We start from the raw sequence: 25,372 nt of genomic DNA on the forward strand, positions 1-25,372 counted from the left end.
CATCCCCGACAGTCTGAGACATTTCACACATCTAACATCTACCCGGCACAATGGCAAAGTGTGAAGGGAAGGCTTAGAGCTACTCGACTCCAAAAATCACTCCACACAGCAGCAACCTCCGGTGAAACAGCCTCACAGCTGGTCTAAAGCAATCCAGCTGGTAACATGCCTTCACGAGGAGCCATCTGCTAGCAAGGGTGCATCAACACCGTACCGACATGCCCACAGCCTCCACCTCGCAGGCTACAGATGCAAGTGGCACTGCAGGCTCTCCCCATCCAGAAAGCTGGCACGTCCCTGGCTTGGAAGAGCTGCCTTCCTATCAGCAACACGCTTCCCTTGTAGGTTCGGAAGAGCTGCAGGAACTAAAACTCCAAAACAACACGTTGCCAGATACTTTTCTTGATGGTGGATCAGTTTGTGTTCATGAGCAACCTCGTGGCCCATTCACATCCCAGTTACACCCTCAGATGGGCCACAAGTGAGACACAAACCATGCCGACAGAGCTACCAAAGGCTAGAGGATCCTCCCTGCTATCCATTTCAGCTAACCTGTGTTTGCTGACAAGCCACAAAGAGAAGAAAGAGCGATGGCCACAGTGGGCCTCGACCTCAGCACACAGGGTGAATAAATAACTCCAACCTAGAAATGGCCATTGGAAAAGGCTGGGAGGAAATCTTCCCTCCTGCTCAACATCTGAGGAGGCAGGGGCAAAAGCTACATGCACCACCCATGCATGCAGCCTTTTCGGCGTCCTCTGCACTGCTTCATATAGAAGCAATCTTTAAAAGGCAAAAGAGATCCCTACCCAGGGCAAGCTCTTAATATTTCTGTTTAAATGCACTGAAGGCAGAAACCAAACCCTTCTGTTTCAAAAGCTCCTGTTGACAGTACCTGTCGTGAAATGGCGTCTACTCTGCCCTCCTGGTGTCAGCAGCTGGCACAGAAACCCTTGCAAAGCTGAAGAGCACATACACAAGCTCACATCTCCCCACCACACGGGAATGTTTGATGTGGAAATGCAAACAAAGTAAAGCCTCTCCCTCCGAAAATGCAACCCTGCCGTGAGAAACCACATGGCTGCAAAGCAGGACAGGAGCAGGGACCTCACTCTTTTAGGGGTACAACCGCCTGAACTGGCTCAATACCCACCTGACACACGCAGGATGCTCTCCAAGTGGAGAAGTACCCACCTACCTCCCCGACAACAGATTTGTCCTTCCCCAAAGTGCTGGGCTAAGCTGGAAAAGTTAATGTGGCTAAAAAGTAAGCCAGCTATTTATGCGTTGAATCTCTTGCTGGGTAACCCCTAGGTACCCAGCGCTCCACTGCAGGAATGTCAGGTTCTCCCATGCTGGCACAATAATACAGAGCCTGTTCCTGAAGGTTAGGGAAGTTTATTTTTACAACTTTTCACAGTGCCTACAAATCTTTCAGCTGCACAGCATCTGGTTCAGGCACTGCCCTTTGAATGGCTTTTCTGTTGGTGCAGTAATTAAAGGTATCCCAGGTGACACCTGATCCCTTATCAAGTTCATTAATTTAAGTGGAGTTATTTGGCTCTCTATTTTCTATACTTCATAATGTATTTCTAACCTTTAAAGTGACATAGGCAAGCACCAGATTGCAGGAGCTCTTATTAACAGCCTATTAAAATATTTTATGGCCTTTATTCTTACATTGCCACAGGGAATCAAGTATTTTGCTGTTGTTGAACTGGCTCAGGATTTATGTTGCGAGAGCTTCGCCACAGCCCAACACAGAGCAGTGCTAGGAAATGAACTGGGAGAACAAACTCCCATTCAGCTCCCCGCGTGCCGTAAAGCTGTCAAATGCAGATCACAGCAAGGGGCCCTCCAATCCAGGCCCTAGGTTTGGTTTGTGTTTTTTTATAATACAAACTGATAAGACAAGATCCAATGCTCTGGAACCACAGTGAGAGCCACTGAAGTCAACGTGCATATAGAGAAAGAGATTTGGGAATATTTGGACCAACCCTGTAAAGCCACAGAGGTAAGCTCAGAAAGGCTCTTTCTGGTCACCTCAAAAAGATTGAGGAAGATCTTGTTCTTGCCTAGAACAAGACTGTGATCCTACCTACAGGATTTCTGGAGATGGTGAGCCCCTCACATCTCCAGGAAAGCTACCTCAAAAAGGTAAATTCCCCTCTCTGTTAAAAATCTGCACCTTCCCCTAACTCAAGTATAGATAACACACAAGATACTGCGATAACACATAACTTTGATTTAGAAACTTACACATCTGATTTCTGCTTAGGTTTTCATAAATTGCAATCAAGTCACTTCTGAAAATCTTGTTTTGATAAACTTCAGGCTCGGGGTCCTCCTGAGTTTACTTTATGTTCTCTCTCTTTTTTTTTTTTTAAACATAAAAAATCATTTGTAATGAAGCAAAATGTTTGGAAGGGTATCAGCAGCATACTTTAAAGAGTTTTAATTGCTTGTGTTTTCAAAATGTTTTAATGAAGTCAAATCACGAATAGACACTCATCTGCCAAAGAACCTATAAAATATTTTACAATGACATGGTAATTGACATAACTGGTTGTATAAATTCATGGCATTTTAAACAAAGATACTACAGAATAGCACAAGCAAGATTATTCAGTAGGCAATTATTATCTCTGCTTTAATTATAAAGGCTTTGGTGTTTTTTTTAGTTGATTTTTTTTTCCCCGATTTTTAATTTAAATGTCATCCTGAATGGCTTTCTAGACAGATTTTGTGTGGGTATCCTTAGAAAGGCTGTTTCAGCACACAACCCCATAGCACTAATGCATGACGAGTAGTCATGTTGCAAGTCCCAAGCGTTATTAAATGGACCATTCCTTTAGCGCCTCATCCAAGCCTGTCTGAAACGAATGAAAAACTGTCATGCTGGGCTCAGTCCTGGACATCCAGGAGGGACTGCTCCTCCAGTTTTGTCTTCCAGCTGAGTGACGGCAGGAGAAACAGCGACACGCCACAGAGCAGCCTGCCCACGAGCCGGGCAGGGACAGATGTGGCAGATGAACACCCTGCGGGTCCCTGAGCTCACAAAATCACAGACTCACTTAGCTGTGCCTGCATGCTTGCAGGACCGGGTCTCCTGCACTTGGAAGGGAGCTGGTCCCATTTCCTTCCAGCCCTCCAGCAAGAAGCTGAGCCTAAGATATAAAAACTTCACACCAAAGACCACGCCATGGCATGGTATGCCAGTGGCACAGCGAGCCTTGCCTGCTGGGGAGTTTTTCAAGGGGAAGCTGATCTACTTGGAATTAAAGCAACATCTGCAAGAGCAGCTCAGCATTAACAACAATAACTCGCTGAGAACTGTCTTGCAACTGTGCTATTCAGTTGTTTCCTATCGAGCTCCCCTCTCGCCTCTTCTCCTGCTCCTGTCGTGGAAGAGAAGGGACCACCAACTTCCAGCAGCAATGCTGCGCAACACGCTTCTTTCCTGGATGTGTACTAAAGCACTGACACCAACAATTTCCTCCTGAAGTTCATTAGATGGTTTTCTTAATTAGCCGGCTCCCCATCTTATCACACGCTGCACCTGAAATCCCAGTCATATTTTTGAAGCGAGTAATTAAAGCCAGAAGTACTTGGATAAACAGGCACTGGCAGAAACTAATATTCTATCAATCTAATGAGGCAGCTTGCTAGACAGTAAGATGCCCTGGCTCAGACATAATCCAAGGCAAGGGCAAAACATGCCTAGGATGGCAAGTGCTTCCTCTGCTGTGGGCACCCCCAGGTAAACCCCGGTAGCTTTGCTGAAACTAATCAGGTTGTGCGGGGAATTTGGGTCATTAAATCTGTCAGTGGCCAAAATAAACAGAAAAGAAGCAAGGCTGTGCTCCCAGCGCAGAGAAATAGCAATGATCAATAGTTTCAACACCTTCCCTGTAGAAACTGCAATAATTACCTGGTAATTATTGGGCACAATTTCCTCTTATGTAAAGGGAATAGGAGGTTACCTGCTTCAAGGACAGCAAATGCAAGTTTGCTTCCTTCATGCAAAATTGAATGGAAAATGCCACCACAAGCACTGCCTGAACACTAATGCAAGCTGAGTCACTTCAAAGACAGTCCTTCATCATCAGCCACTTGTTGGTATCCATTAGAAACCACTCTGCAGCGCTGTAATCCAGTCTATTGCCCCTTATTATCATTGCTGTCAGCAGAGTTGATTCCCCTGTATGCCTTCAGAGAAGAACAGGGGTATAAACAGCAAAAGAAAGAAAGAGGCAGAGAGAAAGAAAAAAAGACAACCACTTACTTGATATTGTCAAGACATCCAGATTCGGGTTTCAGTATGGCAGTATGATGAAACATTTTATAGAGAGCAATCCCAAGGAAGATTACATTAAGCTGCAAAAGAGAGAAGGGAAAAAAAAAATGGTTACATGACACGACAGAACGTGATGGGGAGAAAGTCAGTCTCTCCTCTGTAACAGATGAGTTGCTTTAGAAAATTAGCTCTCACTACAGTTTTATACAGACCAAATCACAGAAAATTGCCAAGCGTTTTATAAGGTGACCTGGCCTGTGGAGTGCGGAGCAGCGATGCCACAGCTTTACCAAAGCTGTGGTGCCGGGTGTGTTACTGATATAGGGCTGGTTCCAACATCAACTGTAGTGCTTCAAATGATGTTATAGAAAATGAAAAGCAATTGCTCTAATGGCTCGTCTGTGTCTGGGAGGTGTACTGTTGCAAAAAGTCACTCAAAGCTTCTTGCTTAGCTAGCCCCATAGAAATCAAACCCATAAAAGCATCTTTTTCTGTGAATTTCTGTGACTTTGTTTTTTAAATATGTTCTCATAGGGGAGATGGGCAGGGAAATTGCTATTGTTGATGATGCTTAGCACATTGCAATGTTGAAAAAAAAAAAAAAAGAGTTTGATTTGTTCAGTAAAAGACATGATGCTATTGCAATGCCTTAGTGCTAATATAGGGCCACCAGTTCCTAGAAAAACATTTCCAAAAGCTCAGTGGTTTAGACATTATCAGAAAGGGAAGATATCTTTTCATTAATGCATTGCTTACGGGGGAAAAAAAAAAAACATAACGGTTTTGGCTAGTGGTTCAGCCCCCTCCCTGATGCGGAGGGCTGCTGAACTGGCCCCCAGTTGCTGGAGAAGCAGGGACAATGTCTGCATTGACGTGAGAGTGCCTGGTTTGCTGCATTAGCCAAACCCTCGCCCATTCAAAACAACGGATGGTTTATTTAAGCCATATTGTAGCGATTAAAGTTTGAGAAAACTCCAGCTGTCTCTAAAGTTGTGTGCTCTACCTCGCCGCGGCGTTAGCTGATACGCTGGCAGCGTGCTAACTGTGAAGTCACAGGAGCTCCAACTTCTGCAGGGGAGGAAAAAACCCCCATAAAACCTCTCTTCCAGTCCGGGCTTTATTTCATCCCCCACACCTCAGATCTCCCTTTCTGCAGGATCCATACGCAGGTTTATTCGAGTTCAAAAGGGGGGACAGCAAGTGGCACCCAAGCAGTTTGGCGCTGCTGCGCACCCAGCAGCACAAACCAAACCTCTGAGCACCCGCTCTGAGGCAGTGTCCACAGCACACACCACATGCCCTCCCCTCCCTGTTTTGATCAAGTATTTCACAATGCAAAGAGCCTCCTGTAACGAGCATCTAATTGCTTGTGCCAGGTGGGGTCACGGAAGAACATGCCTTTCTCAAATTAATCTGTGTAAATTAAAGATACGGAGTAAAGGGACAGCAAAAGTTTTATTTCTTGACCTGAGAGATGGAGTAGTTAATTAGGAGTTCTTACCATAATTATCAAGGTCGCTGGTCCTATAAAGCTCCAAATGAAGTAGGTGTCAAGACGGAGCCAACATCTGTAATGAAACACAGGGGAGAGAAGGCATTCAAGGACTGCACCCAGGACATACATCAAGAGTGAGCGAGTGACAGAGAAGAATGTGAGCTGCAAAACACGCCGGTGGGAGACAGGAAATATTACATTGCTTGTTCATTTAAATGCTGAATTATGTGCCCAATTTCTGACAGTGCTATTGATGGAGTAAGATAATTACCTCTGGAGGAAGGAGGGGGAAAATGGCACAAGGCCTAGTTGCTACGGCTTTCTGTGTTGGTTGGGAAAAAATCTTAAAATCTTTTTTTTTTTCTTTAAGGAAGGAGTCCGATGAGCAGCCGTGGAGCTTCTTCACTTTAAACTCAGCTTTCCTCTCCAGCCCTGATGCAACGCAAGCTGTCTGTCAGCTGTCAGGCGAGATGACATTTCTCCATCAAGCAGATCCGAGCAAATTTGGTGCAAACAGGAAGCACGATTTTGCTAACAGAAGGCTGAGGTTTAATTAGGTTCAGCAACTTCCCCTTTAGAGCGTTTTATTTCCCTGAACCTCCAGAGTGTTTTGTTTCCACTGATGTTTCGAGCGTTGCATATGGTCTGTGCTATTCCATGAAGTTGATTCATGGCCTAAAACTAAATTATTAATCGCTTAATTTCAGCTGCATTTAATACTCCCCCCATTTTTTAGGCCCCTGGGAAATTACATTTCCATTCCTAGTTCATTCCGGGCGACAGGAAGATAAAATGGAAGTGACTGGTTACAAGACAGATGAATGTAAATCCTAAGAAAGTTTCACATGATGTTTAAAATAATAATATCTTGTCGTGTTTGCAACGCTGCAAATCACAGCTCCATTTATACGCCAAGGACTAAGAAAGCGTAAAAACACTCTTACACTAAACGTCCAACGAAATTTCGTAATTAGATAAGCGACAGGAACTGTGTATGGGAATTTATCATGGTGGAAGAGACGGCGATTCTCACAAATGACAGCTCCAGTGCATGTGCTGCATTTTTTTCCCTTCCAATGGACTTTGAAACAAGCAGAAAGGTTTGCGCCAGCAGCCCCACAGCAGAGATCAACACGAGTCTTCTGCTGAGAGAATAAAACATGCCCTGAGCCTCAATGGCTGCGAAAAGTCAAGATATGAATAAATTCAAGGATGTAGATAAAGCTTCCCATTTCCCTCCCCGACTATACACACTTCGGGTCTCTGCAGCCTTAAAGAAGTATCAATGTTTACAATCATACCCGTATTTATCACAAATTAAAATACAGTCACTTCCACGACACCACTCGCGAACCGACTCCGCAGCTGTTCATCAAAAATCCTAATGTGGCTGCATCCAAATCGTGATGCGAGCGGCAAGCAGAGGGGCCTTCAGAGCGACTGCACGGAAATCTTGTTTCCTCCACGGCTGCTGAAGTTCAAGGTGATTTAGATGCAGCTGGTGATGGAGCAACACGAGTGACTCTGAAGTATTTCAGCCTGATTTCCTATAGGAAAGGGTTTATGCGATCATGACATCTGTGCATCACCCATAACAACGCCTGAAATGTCAGCCAATTGCAACTAGATTTGACAGAGGAATAGAGGTTTCAGGGATAATGAAGTACCTGTAAAGAGTCCCCCTGCCACGAAAAAAGATGTTTGCATAGCAGCAGCTCACACATTATGGGACATTTAAGTCCTAATACCTACCCCATCCCACAGGGAAACAAAAATTACCTAGTGCTTATAGTGCTTATGCCTCGGCTGCCAAACATGAACCGGGAAATAGGCAGCCCCACAACTTCTTCCCAGTGATATGAGTGCTGGGTGGAAGAGGACACAGTGGTATTTCTTTTCTTTTTTTTTTTTTTTTTTTTTTTAATGTCAATATTTTGAACCTTTTTGCAAATTTATCATGCACAAAATCCTTGGTTGGGAGTACGATGCATTACAATTGCCCAACCACTCAGTTTTCCTTCGGCATCAAGTGCAAGACACTTCTCAGAAAGCCACCGGAGGACGAAAGGCATAAAACCTCTCTCCATCCCTTAAAACACATTGGCTAGCCACGTGCTCACAGCTGATGCAGCTGGGTTTGCTCACAAATAGATTGGGACACGGGGAAAACCTGCACCTATTTGCCTACACCCAAGTCCTGCCTCGCTTCTGGGCGGGATCCCAGATCCCAGCTCCTGGATTCCCCACGGATCCCAGGACTGAAATACAACAAGACGAGGGAAAAGCTGTGCCAGGCGGAGCACAGAAGTGTGAGGCAACTGGCTCCTTCCCTGCTAGCCAAATTAAATTTCTTGTTTTCCCCTAAAAAGTGGTCCCTGTGGTTACGCAGCGCAATGCAGTGACGATGGAGGGGTCCCAGGGATGGCAAGCAGCCGAGAAGGCAGGTCAGGGATCCATTATGCTGGCATGCCAAGGTCCTGCTCCCCAGCCACGTGGGGCAGACACCGAGCAGAATGGTCCCCATCCCCTGAGAGGCAGATTCATCTGAGCAAGGATGAGAACGCAGCTTGCAAAAAAAAAAAAAAGCAGAAAGGGCTTTCTCGCCTCTCTGCACGCTTTAAGGAAGGCAATGCGATTTTTTTTTTATTTGTCTGAATAGAAAAATTGACTTTCTATGAAACCTTGTGTGACAGGCAGTGCTGGGCAACTGAACTGAAAGCTGCAGGGTTGCATCTAATCCACACGGGGATTTTGAAAAGCCAGGCCTTCCGTGGTCATCGGCGAGCGGTGCAACTCTGAACCCATTTAAGTCCCACCTCATTAAAAATGCAAATTAAGAACAAAACATCAAAACACAGGCGTCCTGCCAATTCTGTTGCAGAGATGTAAATTGCTAATCAGACAAGTACCACACTGAGCTTTTCTTCCCTTAAAGACAAAACCACGCGCACAATGAGCTGCATAAATGAGCTCCTTGAAACAAGGAAGCAATCAGGCAACTCACTTCCAAAAAGTTGCTAATCTTGGGCTGCCGAAGTTACTTCTGACCCCCATGCACAGCTGCACTGTGAGCACGGACTTGCTTATTACAAGTTTGTGCTCCGCTGCCATTAAGCAAACGAGCTGCTTCAGGGCTCAGCACAATGCAGAGCAGATTATCTGCACATCCGCGGATGGGGAGCGCTGCTCCAGAGCCCATTACCGTTAGGAAGAGGCACACCAGCATAGGCAGCGCTGTGCCTGTAATGGGTTCAGTGGAGCTGCTCTCCTTTCCTTTTTAATTTCCTCCTTTTCCACAATGACAAGTCGCTCTACTCACCTCCAGCTTTTTCGAAGCAATAAGGACTACAAAGAGTTTGCTCGATTTTCTGCATGAAGAGAAATCAAACACTAAACTATCCCCGGTGTGTATTAAATATAACCAATAAACAATCATTAGCTGCCATCGGACCATAAAACGCGGAGAGCCCTAACATATCATGTTGTTCATGGGAGTTCAGCAGTTCGTTTCACACGGCCATACAGCCTCCTTGGCTGTGTGTGGTAATGGGATATGTATGAACAAGCCGTGCCTTTCAGGGGTGCAATATATGTTCTCCAGCATCCCCATTGCTCAGGCTTCCTCCGCCAAACACCCAGCACAAGCGCTGAAAATAAAACAAGTTCATGGGGCCATCCAAGAAGCACCGCGTTGGTAGGAGCTCTTTCCCAGCAACATTAACATGCAAGTGATGTCGGCAGCTGGCTGATGGAGTTGGAGGCTGTGTGTGTACACCAGGCTTTCATTTTGCTTTATGACAGCTGGATTTCTTGCCACGTATATCCTGCTTTATAGCATACCAAGGAGGGGAGGGAGAGAAACAATAGAGAGATTCCTGGCACGATGAATTTGATCACCAGTAGATGAATATACCTACAAGTACGTTTCGTAAAATATATTGAGCCATTCAAAGCATAGCTGCTCTCCTCTGAGATTTGTAATAGGCATTGATATAAAACCCAGGGCAGTATGTGATATGGAGTCGCTTCTGACTGTCAGTTTTGGACGGCCTGCTTCTTGAGCAGGTCTTCTCACAGGGAGAGGCTGCCAAAGTCTTAATCCAGGTTTTTACTGAATTTTAAACACAAGTTATTTTCACAAAACAACAACAACTGCAAATATGATTTTCCCTCTGCATTTTGCAGCACTGCCCACTACATCAGATGCGGACAGGAGATAAATGGATTCGGTTAACACACAGGACAAAGCAAGTGCAGTTTTTAAAACTGCAATCCTGATGTCATATTTTTTTTTTTTGCAGCAAAACTTGAGATGTGGCCATTTAAGACTCTGCAGCTGATTTGTTACAGCCTTCAGATCATGGTGCTTGCTTCCAGTTATTTTTGAGCCCTCAGGTTTTCTCATGCTGCTGAAAAGACCTGGTCTGTAAGAAATGTCCACTTGGAGGTTCATGTGAGCACTGCCAGAATCACCTGAGGTCTCCTGACCTCAGTGTCTGCAGTGGGGCTTACCTGCTTTTCACATTTACTTTAGAAATGACAGCCAGAACGAGGTGAGATGCAACACTTCTGATGAATTTGGGCGAAAGGGCAAGCATGGCTCTGCTTGCTCACATGAATATTCCCAACTGACCTGAATGGGATGGTCTTTTAATGTAATCGCTGTGCTACTGCCTGGTTATAGCATCGAACTAATTAGCCCTAAATCTTCTGCTCTGGGTGATTTGAACTGCTCTTAAACAAACAATAACAAAAGGGAAAGAATCAATGCCAATTTTTGGAATAATTAACCATAAGACAGTATCTTTACTAGGCAGCTACTCCAAAATATCAATATGAACACCGGGGTGGAAAATCACAAGCACTAACAGACGAGCAAAGAAACAGAAAGAGGAACTGTTTTTGACTGTATTTGCCTGGTTTTGACTACATAATGTGGGCATGATGGTTGGATTTAAAAAGGAAAATGAAATCAAGAAACCCTACATGGGGTGTCTAAGCAAATCCTTCTGATATGTATGAAGGGTGGCACCAAATGCCAGGCAAGAAACAAATAACACTAACAGCTCTGTAAGTCCTGCTTAAACAAATGCAATAAATAATGGAGGGAGGCAAGTAATATATTCCAGAGGATGTTTTACAAAACCCGGCAAAACCAAGCAACTTCTTGCAATCAAATTATGTATGCCTGGCATATAGTTCACTACAAATTCTAATCAGTTCTACCCTTCTAATAACATTACACAGAAAAATACATCATCATCCATCAACCAGATGGAGCATGATAGTTATACAAAACATATTGTATGTTTTTTAGTTCTCCAGTATGAGAACGTGATAAAATTGTGCGCTCTCGAATTAGAGATTATAAATAAATATTTTAGGCTCTACAAATCTCTGTAAATATTTATTTGCAAAATATTGTATATACATGTTTAGTCATTAAAAATACTACTTTATGCTGTGGGGAGGGAGAGAGCTTTTACTGACAGAGGCATATGACTGCTGCCTCATCAACACAAAGACAGCAAAGTTTTGTCGTTCACCTCCAGTGAATTTCAGCTCAACTTCCTGCTTGTACCACCTACGTATGGCAATATTTGGGCTGGGAAAAGGCAGCATCTTCCACGGAACATGTTTATTTTGCTGTGCTTCAGAAAGGAACTTATACACACTTACAGGAGTGGAAATGTTGCAGCAGCGCAAAGCTGCCATGGTGCTTTATGGGTGCCATGGTGAGGTGCCATGTGTTACCTGCATGCAGGTACCTGTCCCACCTTACATTTGTATGTGGTTTGTCCCTGCCAAACACCCAGACAGACTTTGAGAAGATGGGAGAGATGCAAATCAACCAAACTCTGATGCAGCACTGTTGTCTCATGTCCAAAGTGATACCCTGGGCTTGGGGAATTCCTTTACCTGCAAGAAATTTTCAATACCCAACAGTGACAGAGCACTGTAAAACAATGTGTTTGGTGTTGCTTTTCATCAAAAACTAGCTGCTGTGATAGGTTTTCTTGGTGCACAGCACAAAGCATTGGGAAAGTATGCAAAAGGATTGCTGTGGTGCTTAACTCCTGCAACAGAAATCACGGGGTGAACAGCGTGGGAGGCAGCCAGGAAAGCAAGCCTGTGCCTCGTCATCCAAGTTACTCCCTGAGGGCACTAAACAACCAGGCTGCCAAAAAGACTGGTGGAGATGCAGCTCCAGCAATGGCAGACGCAAAAGAGCATCTCAGCTGGCCTTCCAGGGGTCCGGACTCATGGCCTTCAGCCCTAATGTGTCCTCAGTAGAAACACCACAGCAGGAACAAATTTGCCTGAAGGGACAAACAGACTATTGAGGCAGAATGTTTCAATACCTGACTTACTGCCTGATTATATATCCCTCGCAACAGGACAGGAACAGAAGAGGCAAAAAAGCAGGAATCAACTGATGGAAACACTCTCACCCACTGCACGAATTCCAGAAACTGCAATTGGATGTTCTGCTGTTTTTTCTCTAACCCATAGGCCTGTCAAAATAGGATATGCTACCTGAGATAAATTGGTAGAGCTCCGTGAAAACTTACTCCCTCTTGCCCTCATCCTGTGTGGGCCATTTCCTTTCCACCAAGTATGACATACACAAATTTAGGTTGCTATTCTCCCACTCATGGGAGAAACACGATGCAAATATCCAGCTGGGATCGCCCCTACCTGTTGGCACAGTACTGGATTGTGAGCAGCTCCACTGCACTACAGGTTTGCTTCTGCAAGGAATTGGGTTCATATATGGCAATAAGGTTTGCAGGCAAAAATTCTGCAGTTAGATTTAACAAAATATCAACTACTGCCATGGCCTGACCCAACCTATGCTAAAAAAGAGCTTTCAAAAACGCCACTGGCTCATTGCTACTTGTGCCTTCAGACCGAGCTTTTAACTGAGTTAAAATGACAAAGGAAAGGCAGCCTGACAAGGGAAAGCAACAAATAAAATAAAATAACATCAATAAAAATACATTGTTAGCGCTATTGTAACAAAGCTGGCAAAGAAATCAAAGGCTCAATTTTTCTTTTGTTTTCTATTAGACGGTGTTGCTGAGCATCTAAATTGTGCTTTGATACCAGCTTCAGCAATACTGAAGACATTTAAGAATATTCATAATGGTAAGTGATGTAGCTGTTCCGATTTGCAAAGAGGGTAATGTACCCTACAGTCACCACCTAGCTGAGCCTCCAAGCAAAATAATTTGATAGAACACTGAAAAAGAAGAAGAAAGCAATGCCTCATCATCTAAGTGAGAAATACTCTTTGGTTAGAGAAAAAAGGATGACCTTGCTGATACAGGACCAAACTGAGACTTGGGCTGTCTGGGCAGAGACTTGGGACAGCCACCTCTGCTGATATTATGAAATGACGTGACAAAATTTTCCCCATCAGACTTTCCCAGAAAACACCTTTGCAAATCTCTTCATGGTGGGGAACAGTCCATGATCACGGACTACACTGGGAGACACAGAGCTATGCATCCCAGCTGAGCGCTGCCTGCACAAGCAGCTTTCAAAAGCTGGGTCTCCAGCCTTTTGGCTTCCCTTTGCCCTCCCCTCTCCCATCCTCCGGCCCAGAGCCAAGCAATGCTGTGCCCCACTCACACTTTGTCCGTGCCATAGCTCCGGTAGTCCACTGCTGCTGACACAGCCACGATCAGTGCAGGCATGCCGTAGCCGACCAAATAGAAGTACTTCCTCCGGGAGTGTTCACTCTCAAAAACCTCCACCAGCATGATGTAGAGCTGCACCCCCTCCAGGAACATCCAGGTGAAAGCCGCCAGGAAGAAGAAGTGCAGGAGGGCAGCAAAGACAGCACAGGCAATCTGCAGACAAGTTTAAAAGAGCAAGAGAAGGTGTTTGTGCTATGCTAACTTAAGGCAACAGTCAAGATTACATGCAGACAGGCTGGGAAGTTCAATAAGAATGAGGGAGTTCATCTCCAAAGTAAGAACTTTTTTTTTTCACTTGGGAAATGTATAAGAACTATTTCCAGAGCGACGCATCTGTGCATACAAACCATATTCAAATACACAAAAGGAGGTATGTACGTAATCTGGCATATAAACATATAAAGATGTGTGTAGTATAAGCACATTTTTATAACCTGTTGATTAAACACATACACACACATTATGTACAAACAAAGTGCATACAGCCTCTGAAATGAGTGCAGACCTTTTCCATCGTTTCTGCAATCTCAGAGTCAGACCCTCAGCTTCCAGTGTGTCTCCAGGGAGCGTGCATGTGTGTATACATATATTTACCTTTCAGACTGGTGTGTGTGTTGACAGACAGAGTCATGAATGCATGCATACATGTGCAGAAGCGTGCAGACTAGATCATAACCGCCCCAACACACTGGGGTTTTGTCTGTAAATTCACAAAGGCTGTGTTTCTGCTTCCCAAATTCTCCCCATCGACTATTTTTGCCTGTGTGACTTTCCAAATGTCAACATGCCTTGTGAATATCCTTGGGTGCTGCGGACACAGTCGGATGTGCACCGGGGGCTTCCCAAAAAAGCAGTTATACTGAGAGGAAGGGAGTTAGGCAAAGGGATTTGAAAAGCTGGAAAGACTGTGAAAAATCCATTCCAGTTCTACGAAGAAGGCCTTTTCTTTTCAAAAACTGAACAGCAACATGCTTTCTAGAATTAAACAGATGCAGAAAGGCATCATTTAGGGAATAACTTTTCCCACTCATCCAGGAAGAAATCTCAAGACAGCTAATACTAGCAAGCATCTTGGTCTTCTTTTGGTAATTAAGATCTGATTTCCAATTAACAACCTCACCCTGCAAGGACTCATGCATGAGATTAAGGCAGCACTGGAATATATCCCACTCCATGACCAAACATCCTATATGCAGAGGTGAGAGAGCACTTTCTGCTCCCTCCTGCAGTGGGAGCACAACGCGCTTGGCCTCTTACCGGCTGGTCAGTCCGGTTGATGCCAATGAGGAAGAGGAGTTCTGCTACAAAGAGGCTGATGCACAAGTTCTTGTGAATCGTGTTGCGGTCACTCTGCAGCCCACGGAAGAAGCAGAAGGTGAAGATGCAGATCAGGAGGCAGACGAGTGACAGCAGGATGCCAACCCACGTGATAAAGTCCAGGAGCAGGTCATGTACTGCATCGCTGTGCTGGAGATAAAACAAACAACAGCAAAAAAAGATCAGTCACATGCTGTATGATTTCTAATTCATCCCAGGCAAAGAGTGAGGTTGTCTGAGACACTTCCCCAAATATTTTTATCCAGTCACCAAGCTGTGGCACAAGGGACTAGTTTTGGCTAGGATAGAGTTAATTGCCTTCCTAGCAGCTGGTATGGTGCTGTGTTTTCGATTTAGGACGAGCTCCATTTTTCATAAAAACATGGCAAACAAGAGGACACAGTGTCTAAAGAACCATCACACACTTTGATTAGGTGTAAAAATGTTTCATATGAACGACATTGTGGAGATGAAAACCATGAGTCGGTTACAGCCATTTACCAACAGTGAAAAAAGACTCTCTTTAAACATCCACAGAGGTAGACGAACTTGAAGGGTTTGGACAGAAAAAGATCGCTTAAATGTCTTGTCTTTCTTTTCACTTGGGAAAGAGAAGGGAATTTTGAAACCCTGTATTTTAAAACTCCTGGGAAGTCCGACTGTACCCTGGAACACTACCCAGAAGAAAAGACATCACTTCTCACATTAATTTTGTTTTAAATTGAAACAGAACAGCAATTTGAAGATGGTCTGGAAAGTTCCCTGCGCTGAAACTGTAACACGGATTTATCCCAAACCATGCAAACGTGTCCATGCAGTGGACGAGTTGGGCAACCCAGCAGCAAAGTTTTGCAAAGAGCTGCAGGTTCTGCTGATAAACCTCTGGACTCTCTGCTGATTATCTCTGCCAAAAAATCTCTGGATTGCTCCTGGGCTTGCACTGCATTTACTTCCCCAAAAAAGGAAGGGTTGCTGAGACCCTAACACCGAGGGTATTCCGCCACCTTTCTAAGGCTGTAAAAGTCACCAGTGACTCCACAGGTTTCCACCAGATGCGGTGAAATTAGAGATATCGTTACTTAGTGAAATGTAAATAAGAAATGAGAAATATATGGTGAGTTCCAAGGAGGCTGCTTGGGGCTAAGTGGTTGGAGTCAATGAGCTGAGGGAAAGATTGCCTGGAAATCTCCAGGGCCTTTTCAACAAGACTAGAGAGCCTTGAAACCCAGCTTTGTGGTCCACCAGCTTGTGTTGTAAATGCTATTCACATTCTCCCCACTTCTGGCATTTTGATGACTTCGGCATTATATAGGCTGGCAAATACAATAGTGTCACACTTCAAAAAAGCCAGGACAAACTGGAAACATTTTCCTCCCTGTAGGATAAAAGCCTATGACAGATGGAGGGAAAAGGTGATTAATTTATCCATTTTCTTTGCCTGCCTGCCAATGATAAAGCCACATCAAATGTCAGGCCTTTCCTGATATACGCTCTGCTATGTCAGCACCCGTGAGCAGCAACTCAAACCTTTCAGCTCTTTGGCTTTATCAGCGTGAGTGATAGGCATCAAATGATAATGAAAGGAGGGGAGCGACTTTCCCCTCCGTCTCTTCCATGATGGAAGTTTTCTTTCCAGGAAGACTCCCCGAAGGGGTTGTCTCGAGTACAATAGAGAGGCAAGAAATTCTCACGTGCTTCTTGCAGACCATGATAGCAATGCCTATTACATCCAGCTACTTCAGCAGCACCCAGAAAAACAAGGAGATGAAGTGCACATCATTTTCCTGGTGGCTGTGCGTTGCTTTACCTCGGTGCTGTTCCAGCTCATCCAGCCCTCTTAACTCAGAGCAAAAAAATGTGAATGCAAACATCGTGTCTCGCAAATCACTCTTTCTTTCATCGGAGGCTGCCGGGGAATAGCAAGATAACATCTCCCTGAGCAATCGTGCCAGCTCACCTGGTTGGATGGACCTGCTAGGCAGAAGTGACAGAAGGCTCTGGGACTGGTAGGTGGGTGGATGTAAGGAGAAGGCAACCATGTGGATTTGGAAGACTGAGTGACACAAGGCCAATGGCACAGCCTCGCATATTCCAAGACAAAGCTAGCCTGGCACAAGGAGCCCTCTCAGAGCATCTTCCTCTGCACAAAGCAAACCTCACAAGGTCTCAGCTCCTGCACTTCTATCAAGAAATCACTGTTCTACTGACACGAAAACACAATGCAGGATTACAGGTGGTTTTGCTTCTGGAAAGGAATCCTGCTAGCCATACAGAGCATGAACCCCAGGGAGGGGCTGCTTGCCCACGACGCTCGCCCTACTTAGCAAGGAAGGCCAACTTCATTCCTGTGTTACTGCTATCACTCTTACCGCTCTTCCTTTTAATATTAATTGCTACGTTAATACTGTTTCTATGTACATCACACCCATCCCTGGAGTACTGCGAAACGACCATGAAAACAACTTCTCCATAATTACAACCTCCTCCCCAACCTCCACAAACTCGCAGAAGAACAAACAAGGAGGAATAATAACAATAAACTGGGAACAAGAGCAATTTAAAAACTCCTCAGGGCAAAAATAAATAAATAAATAAAAAGATTTTGCAGCTATTCTTGTAAAGTCCAAGAGAAGAAGTGGGACAGATTTCAAAGGCTAGGTGTGCTCCATCTCGTTTGGGATGACCAATTTTGGGTGCCACAGCAGAATCCCCAGGGCAGTGAGGGCTGGAGAAGCACCGGTTTTGTACCTGCATCATGTCTGAGCCCATTACCCTGACCACAGAGACCCACCCAACAACAAATTCTTCTCCTTCCCCTGCTCCTGCCCAGCACTGCTCAAGCATTCCCTGACCAAGGACAGAATAGCTTTGATATAGGCACTAATGACATCCTTCCAGAACTCTGCAAGCCCTGAGGTCCCTAAAGCACGTGAAATGCACCTGAAACCATCGGTGTGCTGGTAACAGTCAACTTGTGCTTCTCAATAACCTCCTGAGGACCTCGGCAACCAGAAGAGCCCATGGGAGATGACAGATGTCAGGACGAGGGACAATTTTCTGATAGTTATCAATCAAACACCAACTTGCCTGAACACATCATGACTTTCAAGACTGGTGCTACACGACCCAGCGTGCAAGCCACTGAGTTTTGTTACTGCTAAAAGGATGCTAACTTTAAAGATACGTTGACACACGGATTATTTTCAGCCTAGGAGCAGCTTCGTAAGTAAACTGTGCGAAACCTCCCAGGTGGATTTATTCCTTTGAATTCCGTAACTGCAGGGCAGGCTTAAAAGCCAGCAGCAAAGTTTGCAGGAGCATTGTAAAAACAGAAATAAAATAATCCACTTCAGTCAAAGGGTTTCTCAATTAATTAAGTTTTACATCTGCAATTTGGGCATGAGCCTGACCCAAAATCTCAGCGTAGGAAGAGCTCCCTGGCTTTGGAAGAAAGCCCTGCTTTTGCTCCAGAGGAGCTGAGAGCGCTGGAGGAAGGGAGCTGTGATGGGAAGCTTTGCAGGAGGAGTTGCAGGAGCGCTGTGGTAGCCACCACAACAGGGTGAGCAGGCAGCCGAGATATTATCCGGGCTGTGAAATCAATGAGCAGCTCTGGCAGTGCCTGCACACCAGAGCTGAGCTAATAAAAACAAATCCCAGGGAACGTCGGCTTATGACAGACTGGCTCTCCCCGAGATGAACAGCCATTTCCTCCCTTATTAAAAACATCAGTAGAAGAAAACAGCAGCCAAACTGAGCTGCCAGCAGCAAAGGACACATTCCTTTGCCTAATCTGTCCCTTCAGGAAAGGAAAGAGTAATATGTTTGGGGGTGGAGGAATAAGCAAGCGGTAAATAAAAACACAGTGTCACCGACTTGCTCAGATACGACTCCTTGGTGCCCAGCAGGAGCTGGCAGAGCAGGGCTGGGCAGAGGCCCAAGTGGGACAGATCTGAACTCCTGCACGTTGCTAATGCTGCTCCTCAGATTTGTAGCTCTCCAGAGCCGCGTGGGCTCCCTCTGCCCTTTTTCCCCATCGCTGGTGTCAAGAGAGGATTACTGCTACAGCTTCACTGTAATGCTTCGTGGCTAAGCACAAAGGACTTACTTTACAAGCAAATGGTTTTGTAGATACGCCAGAAGTGTCAGCTGGGCTACACAGACCGGGAGGAAACCCCAAGGGTTCCTGGGGCACGTCTGTGCTGCCTGATGGCACCACTTGCCATGGGTATGCAGGCACGAGAGGTTTCAAGGGGGCTTTCCCCTCTCCATGGCTATGCAGGACACGAGCTGGAGGGATCCCACTGCTCCAGCACCCATCCTGCCCCTCCTTTCTGTCCCTCTGCTCCACAGGGACACAGCACCGGCTCCGTACTCTGCAGAGGCAGCACGTCTCTGTCCTGCTGTCACAGGCACTGCCAGGATCTAACCCAGGAACAGAAGAACTTCATGGCCACCTGAAGCCCCTGTGCAGTGTCACTGACTCCTGACTGCGGCCGTTTGAAGTAAGGCTTGAAATACAGACAGCTAAATGGGTGCAGACCTCACCTCACCATGCATTACAGACCACGCTGTGGATGTAGGGTGTGGAAAGAGCTGGGGGTTTCCGTCTCATTTGCTGGCACTGCTGCACCTTCCCTGTGGCAAGGAGACTCCGTTGTGTGATGCAGCGAAGCATGGGCTGTGTGAAGTGGCTCGGGCCGGTGATCGCGACGTCCTGGCCCTCTCCCATGCTGGCTGGAGTTAGTAAAGCAGCACAGCTTTGCTTACTCATAAGGCAGCTCTAGCCCAAGAAATGAGCTACGGCAGCGGTGCCAAGCTCACACTGCAGATGTCTAGCCAGCCAAGCTGCTGGCTCGTTAGCTTGAATTCCCAGCAAAATCTGGTCACAGCACCAGCAGCTTCTGCTGTCACACGCTGATGGCCTTACCCAGCCCAGCTCCAGGAGGCAGCTGGGACATGGCTGTGCCACACCATGACCTTCCCTTCAGTCCTCAGGCACTCAGCTACACTTTCTAAGCTAACGAACAGCACAAGCTGTGTGTCCTCTCATCCACCACCTCATCCGGCTTATTCTTGTAAGAGCCAAAGCATAATCTTTCCCTGTCTTTATTCACCTCATTCACCTCTTTCAAAAATGTGACTCGAACTGGTTGCCAAAGAGCAATCCAAGTGGTTAAGACACAGCGAGCCTGAAAAATTCAGCCTAAATATGATCAAGGCACAACAATCTCCCTAACTTAAGGACTTTATTTAGGGGATGGTAGGATGAATTGGACTGGAGGGATAAAGATCAAAGAGATGCACATTTAGCCTGTCTTTCACAGCCTAAAATCTGACCAAGGGGGAGCTTGCCCTGAACCTTATACTTAGTGAGAAAGGAAGGTGGTGGCAATAAATAGGACAAGGCTTAGTGCTTCTGAACAGGAGCTATTTCAATGGTGAATTTTACAACAGAGGGGTGATGCAGCCCCCACTCTGCGACACAGTTCCTTACTGAGGGTCTAGCCACAGCTCACACGTCAGAGAGCCAAGAAGGACGATCCTAAGTAAATAAATACTCACTGGACTGGTGGGAAAGGAAGCCACGGCTGATAAGCTTCTGTGTGCTCAAATTTCTGGCACCTGAAAGTGCAGAGCTCAGAAACTGCAAATTCAGTACGCAGCAGATTCCACGGTTCAGCCAAGATCTTTTTGAAGCCAGACTCTACTTTTTTTTTTCAGGCTAGACACCCCAAAGTTACCTGATCAGATCTGTGTCAGTACCTCAGGGAATGCCCAGATGCTGACCAGCAAGCAAGTCCAACTGGCAGAACTGGGACTAGCAAGACAGAGCTGCAGCTCAGTTCAAAAAGTACGTGTTAAACTGAGGGTGGGGAACTCAAGGAACTCCCTGCAGTGATTTACTCGCCTACCTAGACAAAAAGCTCAAGGGTTGCCACCGGTTACCACTCTGAATCGACCCTGTAGGCATAGATTACTTGACCTGATAGGTTCACCACAGATAATTTCTGTGATTCATGGCAGGGCAGTCAGAGAGCACGCTAGATATTCTTAACAGCAAGGTTTGGGTAGTTTTCCAAGAGAGGCTAAGCAAATGCTAACATCATTTTGTAGGTAAAACATTCATAGCAACAGCAGCACGCAATATATAACTGACTGTGCCTTTTACATCTTATTCTTGGAGTTCATCGGTGTCACAGATTTCTATTCCTAACGCAAACTCAAATACTGCTGTACCTGGAATTTTAAAATCTCATTCAAGACGAGCAGATTTAATAACTTCTCTGCTTAATTAAAAGAGTTCTTATTTAATAACCTTACAATAAGTTACGTATTGCAACGTGTAATATACCTTTTTTTTTGAGAAATAACACTTTTGATGGTACAAAATGATTTGTCTTGCAAAATTCATCATATAACGGTTTCAGTAATTTAATTCTGCAGTTAGTGTTTTTGCAATCCTTCACCCACTTCTGCTTTCATTCACTGCTGTTTAATCCCACAAGTGCTAATATATGGATAAGACAGCACTGCAATAACTTTAGCTTGCTCTTTTTATCTGAAATGGCTGTATTGCTTTAGGCAATGGACCACTGCATTCCATTTAGACTTCATATATTTTTATTCCTTTCTCTCCCCAGCTTGCCTTATGCTTCCATTCCCCAAATAATTAGCATGATGTAATGTGTGTGTGGTATTGAATAACATTTAAAAGCTCCAGATTAATTGCTAGAGTTAAAACACCTTTCTTTTTTTTTTTTTTTTTCCCTTTCCATTTTTGTTTTATTTATTTTTATATTTTTTTTAAAGAAAAGTAAGCTCTGGCATTCACTACACACTGATAAGCAACATTTATCAACCCTAAGGTACCTTTGTTTATTCCTTTTTGGGTGATTTTTAATTGCATTTTCCCACTAGCTCTGAACTTGTTTTCTGGCTGCATATTTTTCCCATGGTACATTTAAGATGCATCTGCTATAATTATTATGATGCAAAGCGCAAGCTTATATGAAAAACAGCTTGTAAATTCTGAGAAGTAACTCTGCAGCAATTACATAGGAAGAATGGCTTATTTAACTATGGGCTTTCTCCCATGGCATGGGAACCTCTGTGTTTTTATAGCATTTAAAAATCGTAATGATCATCTCACTGATACAAGCAATTGATAGATATTTCACATAGACCTCACCCATGTTGAATGCATCTCATAATTTAGCAAAATATCCACGAGACTGCAATAATCTTCCTATAAAACGAGCCAAATGCACTTCCCAGCTGATGAAAAGAGGGATTTGTTTCCAAGTCTTACATTCTCACAAAGAGGTTCCCATTTTCTCAGGAAAATTGTCCAAAAGGGCAAGGACCACTATGGGCCCATAAGGTCAACCCTTGCTGGGAGGAAGCATGGCAAAGTTGTGCTCACAGGTCACTACATGCATGCTGTTCTCTTCCCATGCTACACAGGACCCTGACTTGTGGTGCGTTGCTCTTCCCCACAGCTATACACCCTGACTGTGTGCACAACAGGCCCTTGGGTTGGGGCACTTTTGCTTACCCTGCTGAAATATATTTGTCCTGGTCCTGGAGAAGAATATCTAAGGTAGGATTTTTCTAGGCGTGCCTGTTTTCCATGGCCATGCTTTCCAAAACAAAATCACTTCCAGGGGGGCTTCTAGGTGCCTCCAAGTCACTGTGCATGTAAATCAAGTCTGCAGGGAGGCTTTCTGTTGGGGAGCATAAGCAAATCCGAGCCCAACGTATTTTAACAGGCAGAAAGCACCTTCAAAAGTAAAATCTCCTCCCCTTGATGAAGCCCTATTAAGACTGGAATTGATACCAGCAACTTGGTCTCTTGATGCATACCAATAAATCCCTGCCACCCATGGTCAGCCAATGTCATTTTCTGCCCCTCTGGACAAAGACATATTGCTGTGTCACGCTGGGAGCCAGATGGCCATCAATCACCTGCTCAACGGTGCTACCTTCCCACTCCGCCTCGCCACATACGCACTGCTAATAATTAAACCCCAGCCCGCAGCTCCCAGAGCAGCCACCGAGGTCTCCTCAGGAGAACACGCTCTTTTGCCATGCTATCAGGGAGGGAGATCATTCATGACCAGAAATGACACTTGTCAGATTGGTACTGCCTTTTGATTAAGGAGCAGGACTCAGATGTCCACTTGCCACGCCGTGTGGTGCTCAGTCCTGGTAGGTAAGGTTTTGAGAATACTCATTACAGTGAAGAAACTACGGTTCCAAAACCCCATCAAACTCAAGTCAGTAAATTACAGACCTCGATTACAGAAGAAAATTGGTTTTGTGGCAAAATTTCCAGAACACTATTAATTGTGTATATGCCAGTCACATTTAGGGACCCTAGCCACTGACCAGAACGCCACTGTGTGAGGTCCTGCACTAGCACGCAGCATCCTTTCCCCAAGGACCGTCCTATCTCACAGATGACTAAAAAGTCTCTGAGGCAAGGAATGCCTTTTTGTACAAAACACAAGGCAACAAAAAGACAGTAAAGTATGCATGCAAGATATGAGTGTGAGTCAATGGATGACAACAATCCCCATTTATTTTTAAACCACCACCTGGGGTGGTTTTACTCAGCCGGACAGCTAAGCTCCACCACAACCACTCTCTCACTCCTTCTCCTAAAAGGAAAAGGGGGAGAAAATATGAAGAAAAGGCCTCAAGGATTGAGATAAGGACAGGGAGGTCACTCAACAGTTACGTGAAGTTTGGGAAGGGACCTGTTCAGTGCTAGCCCGTATCTGCACCGTGCAGTACAGCTCACGTTCATTCACACCAGTGGAGTGGAAAGCTATCTGCATTTCCCAGGTGCAACCTCTGACTTCGGTGACTCAGGTATATCTGTTCAATCCAGGCAGGCGATAACCAGACAAACATACGTTGCTTGTGAAAATTCAAGCAGTTGTGGGAAACTGGCAAAAACGGATTCAGACTGCTCAATACCATTATCCTGTAAGCATGTGCTCTGAATAGGGCATTTCTTCAGACAACCCCCAGGATAATGCCACAGCCATTTGATGACACATCTCCTGGACTGGTAGTGAATCCTGCAGAATACAATGAATATGTCATTCTGCAGCAGCAGATCCATCCTGTCCTTCTCAGCTGGACCCAGCTGTTGTGGCAAATGAGCCGCCAGGCTCTCATTTCTTTTTTTGCAGAGCTTTGGTCATGCATGACAGTGCTTTAATATATATTTTATTGCAGCTCTTCACATTCCTCTTCAGATTATTAAGTGAAACAAAAATATACAAAGGAATGACACTGGAAGACTATTTAAGAAAAGGTCTTTTAAAATTATAATAGCTTTTGTGGTTATGCAGCCATGGAAGTGGCTCTGAAATATTCTGCCTGCACAGAAGCTCCTACAGGATCTATCTCAAAACAGTGAATTCTGCAGTGGTGCCAGGCACACAAAATGGAGACACTACAATACAGAAAATTGTGAAGACAAAGTCCTTCAGGAATCAGGGCTTTCTCTTCTTTCTACATCAGGTGAGATTGTTTTCAATCTCACTCAAGAGTGCCAAGACAGCTCAGGACATGGAGGACTGACTCAACCATTATCCTGTTCTTGAAAATAATCCCAACTGAAAATCCCGTATTTTCAGGAGTAACTTCATTAGCCCCAGTGGGGGTAGTCGTGTGAGAAACCAGCATTACACCACAGACCTAAATGCAGGCAAAGGAACTAACTGCTCATGTAGAAGCCTTGGGTGAATGGACAATCCAGACAGGATGGTATAATAGCTTCCTTTTTATGCATAGCTTGCTGCCACATAGTGAGACACAGAGAACGTATCTTTAGCTGGTGGCTGGAAAAAACGTCTCCACACATGCACCTCACAAATAATTGCAGCATTGTATTTGCCCTGCAAGCAGGGCACCCGACTCACACCCCACAAGGCAGGCTCTGTCTGATCCTGTCCCACTACCAGGAGATGTTCTGGACCAGTAAAGCAAAGGATGTGGTACTAATGGCCAATTCTGCTCACTTGTCTTCTGTAGCTCTGAACTTCCCATGCCAGGAGCTCAGTGCAGCCTTCGCATAGGTGTGACTGTCTCCTTTTTCACTATGTTGCAGAAAGAAGGTTTACGTGAGGTATTTCCCACCATTTGTTGGTGTGAGTTGCCATCACACAGCAATTTCCCCGAGCAGCTGCCCTTTGTGGGGGTCACACATAAATTGTGTTACATTAGCCACTTTTTCTGACCAGTCCATTGGCAGCCTGTGAATTTGCAATGCCTACCTTAACCTCCACGTGTGCCATCAGGACTGCGAAGTTGGTTAGGTGGTTACACGAGCACGTGGTGTGTGTCTTGTTAGTTGTCAGGAGGCGACATCCTTGGGTGGACCAATACCCTGTCATTGTACGCTTGGTATAGCTCCAGAATGAACAGTTTGGATTGAAATTTTCTTCTGACTGCTGCAAGGAAGCAATGAGTAAATGCAGTAAAATGATAGGGTTTCAGAGATTTCTAAATGCTTTCTTTCTTTATTTATTTTTTCCCAGAGGCATT

The 25,372-nt window shown here is 45.1% G+C and overlaps 1 protein-coding gene across 1 annotated transcript in view; it reads right to left on the reverse strand.

Moving 5' to 3' along the window:
• Window positions 1-25,372, reverse strand: part of ADGRL3 (adhesion G protein-coupled receptor L3) — a 519,229-nt gene that overhangs the window by 42,669 nt on the left and 451,188 nt on the right. Inside the window, exons 17-21 of the mRNA XM_084516776.1 lie at window positions 25,102-25,278; window positions 14,753-14,962; window positions 13,428-13,648; window positions 5,799-5,865; window positions 4,286-4,377 (exon numbers count right to left, since the gene is read on the reverse strand). Coding sequence (XP_084372902.1) covers window positions 4,286-4,377; window positions 5,799-5,865; window positions 13,428-13,648; window positions 14,753-14,962; window positions 25,102-25,278 — 767 coding nt within the window. The remainder of the gene's footprint in view (window positions 1-4,285; window positions 4,378-5,798; window positions 5,866-13,427; window positions 13,649-14,752; window positions 14,963-25,101; window positions 25,279-25,372) is intronic.

This window comes from Aythya ferina (genome assembly GCF_964211825.1).
Source record: "Aythya ferina genome assembly, chromosome: 4".
In the NCBI taxonomy this organism is placed as follows: domain Eukaryota; kingdom Metazoa; phylum Chordata; class Aves; order Anseriformes; family Anatidae; genus Aythya; species Aythya ferina.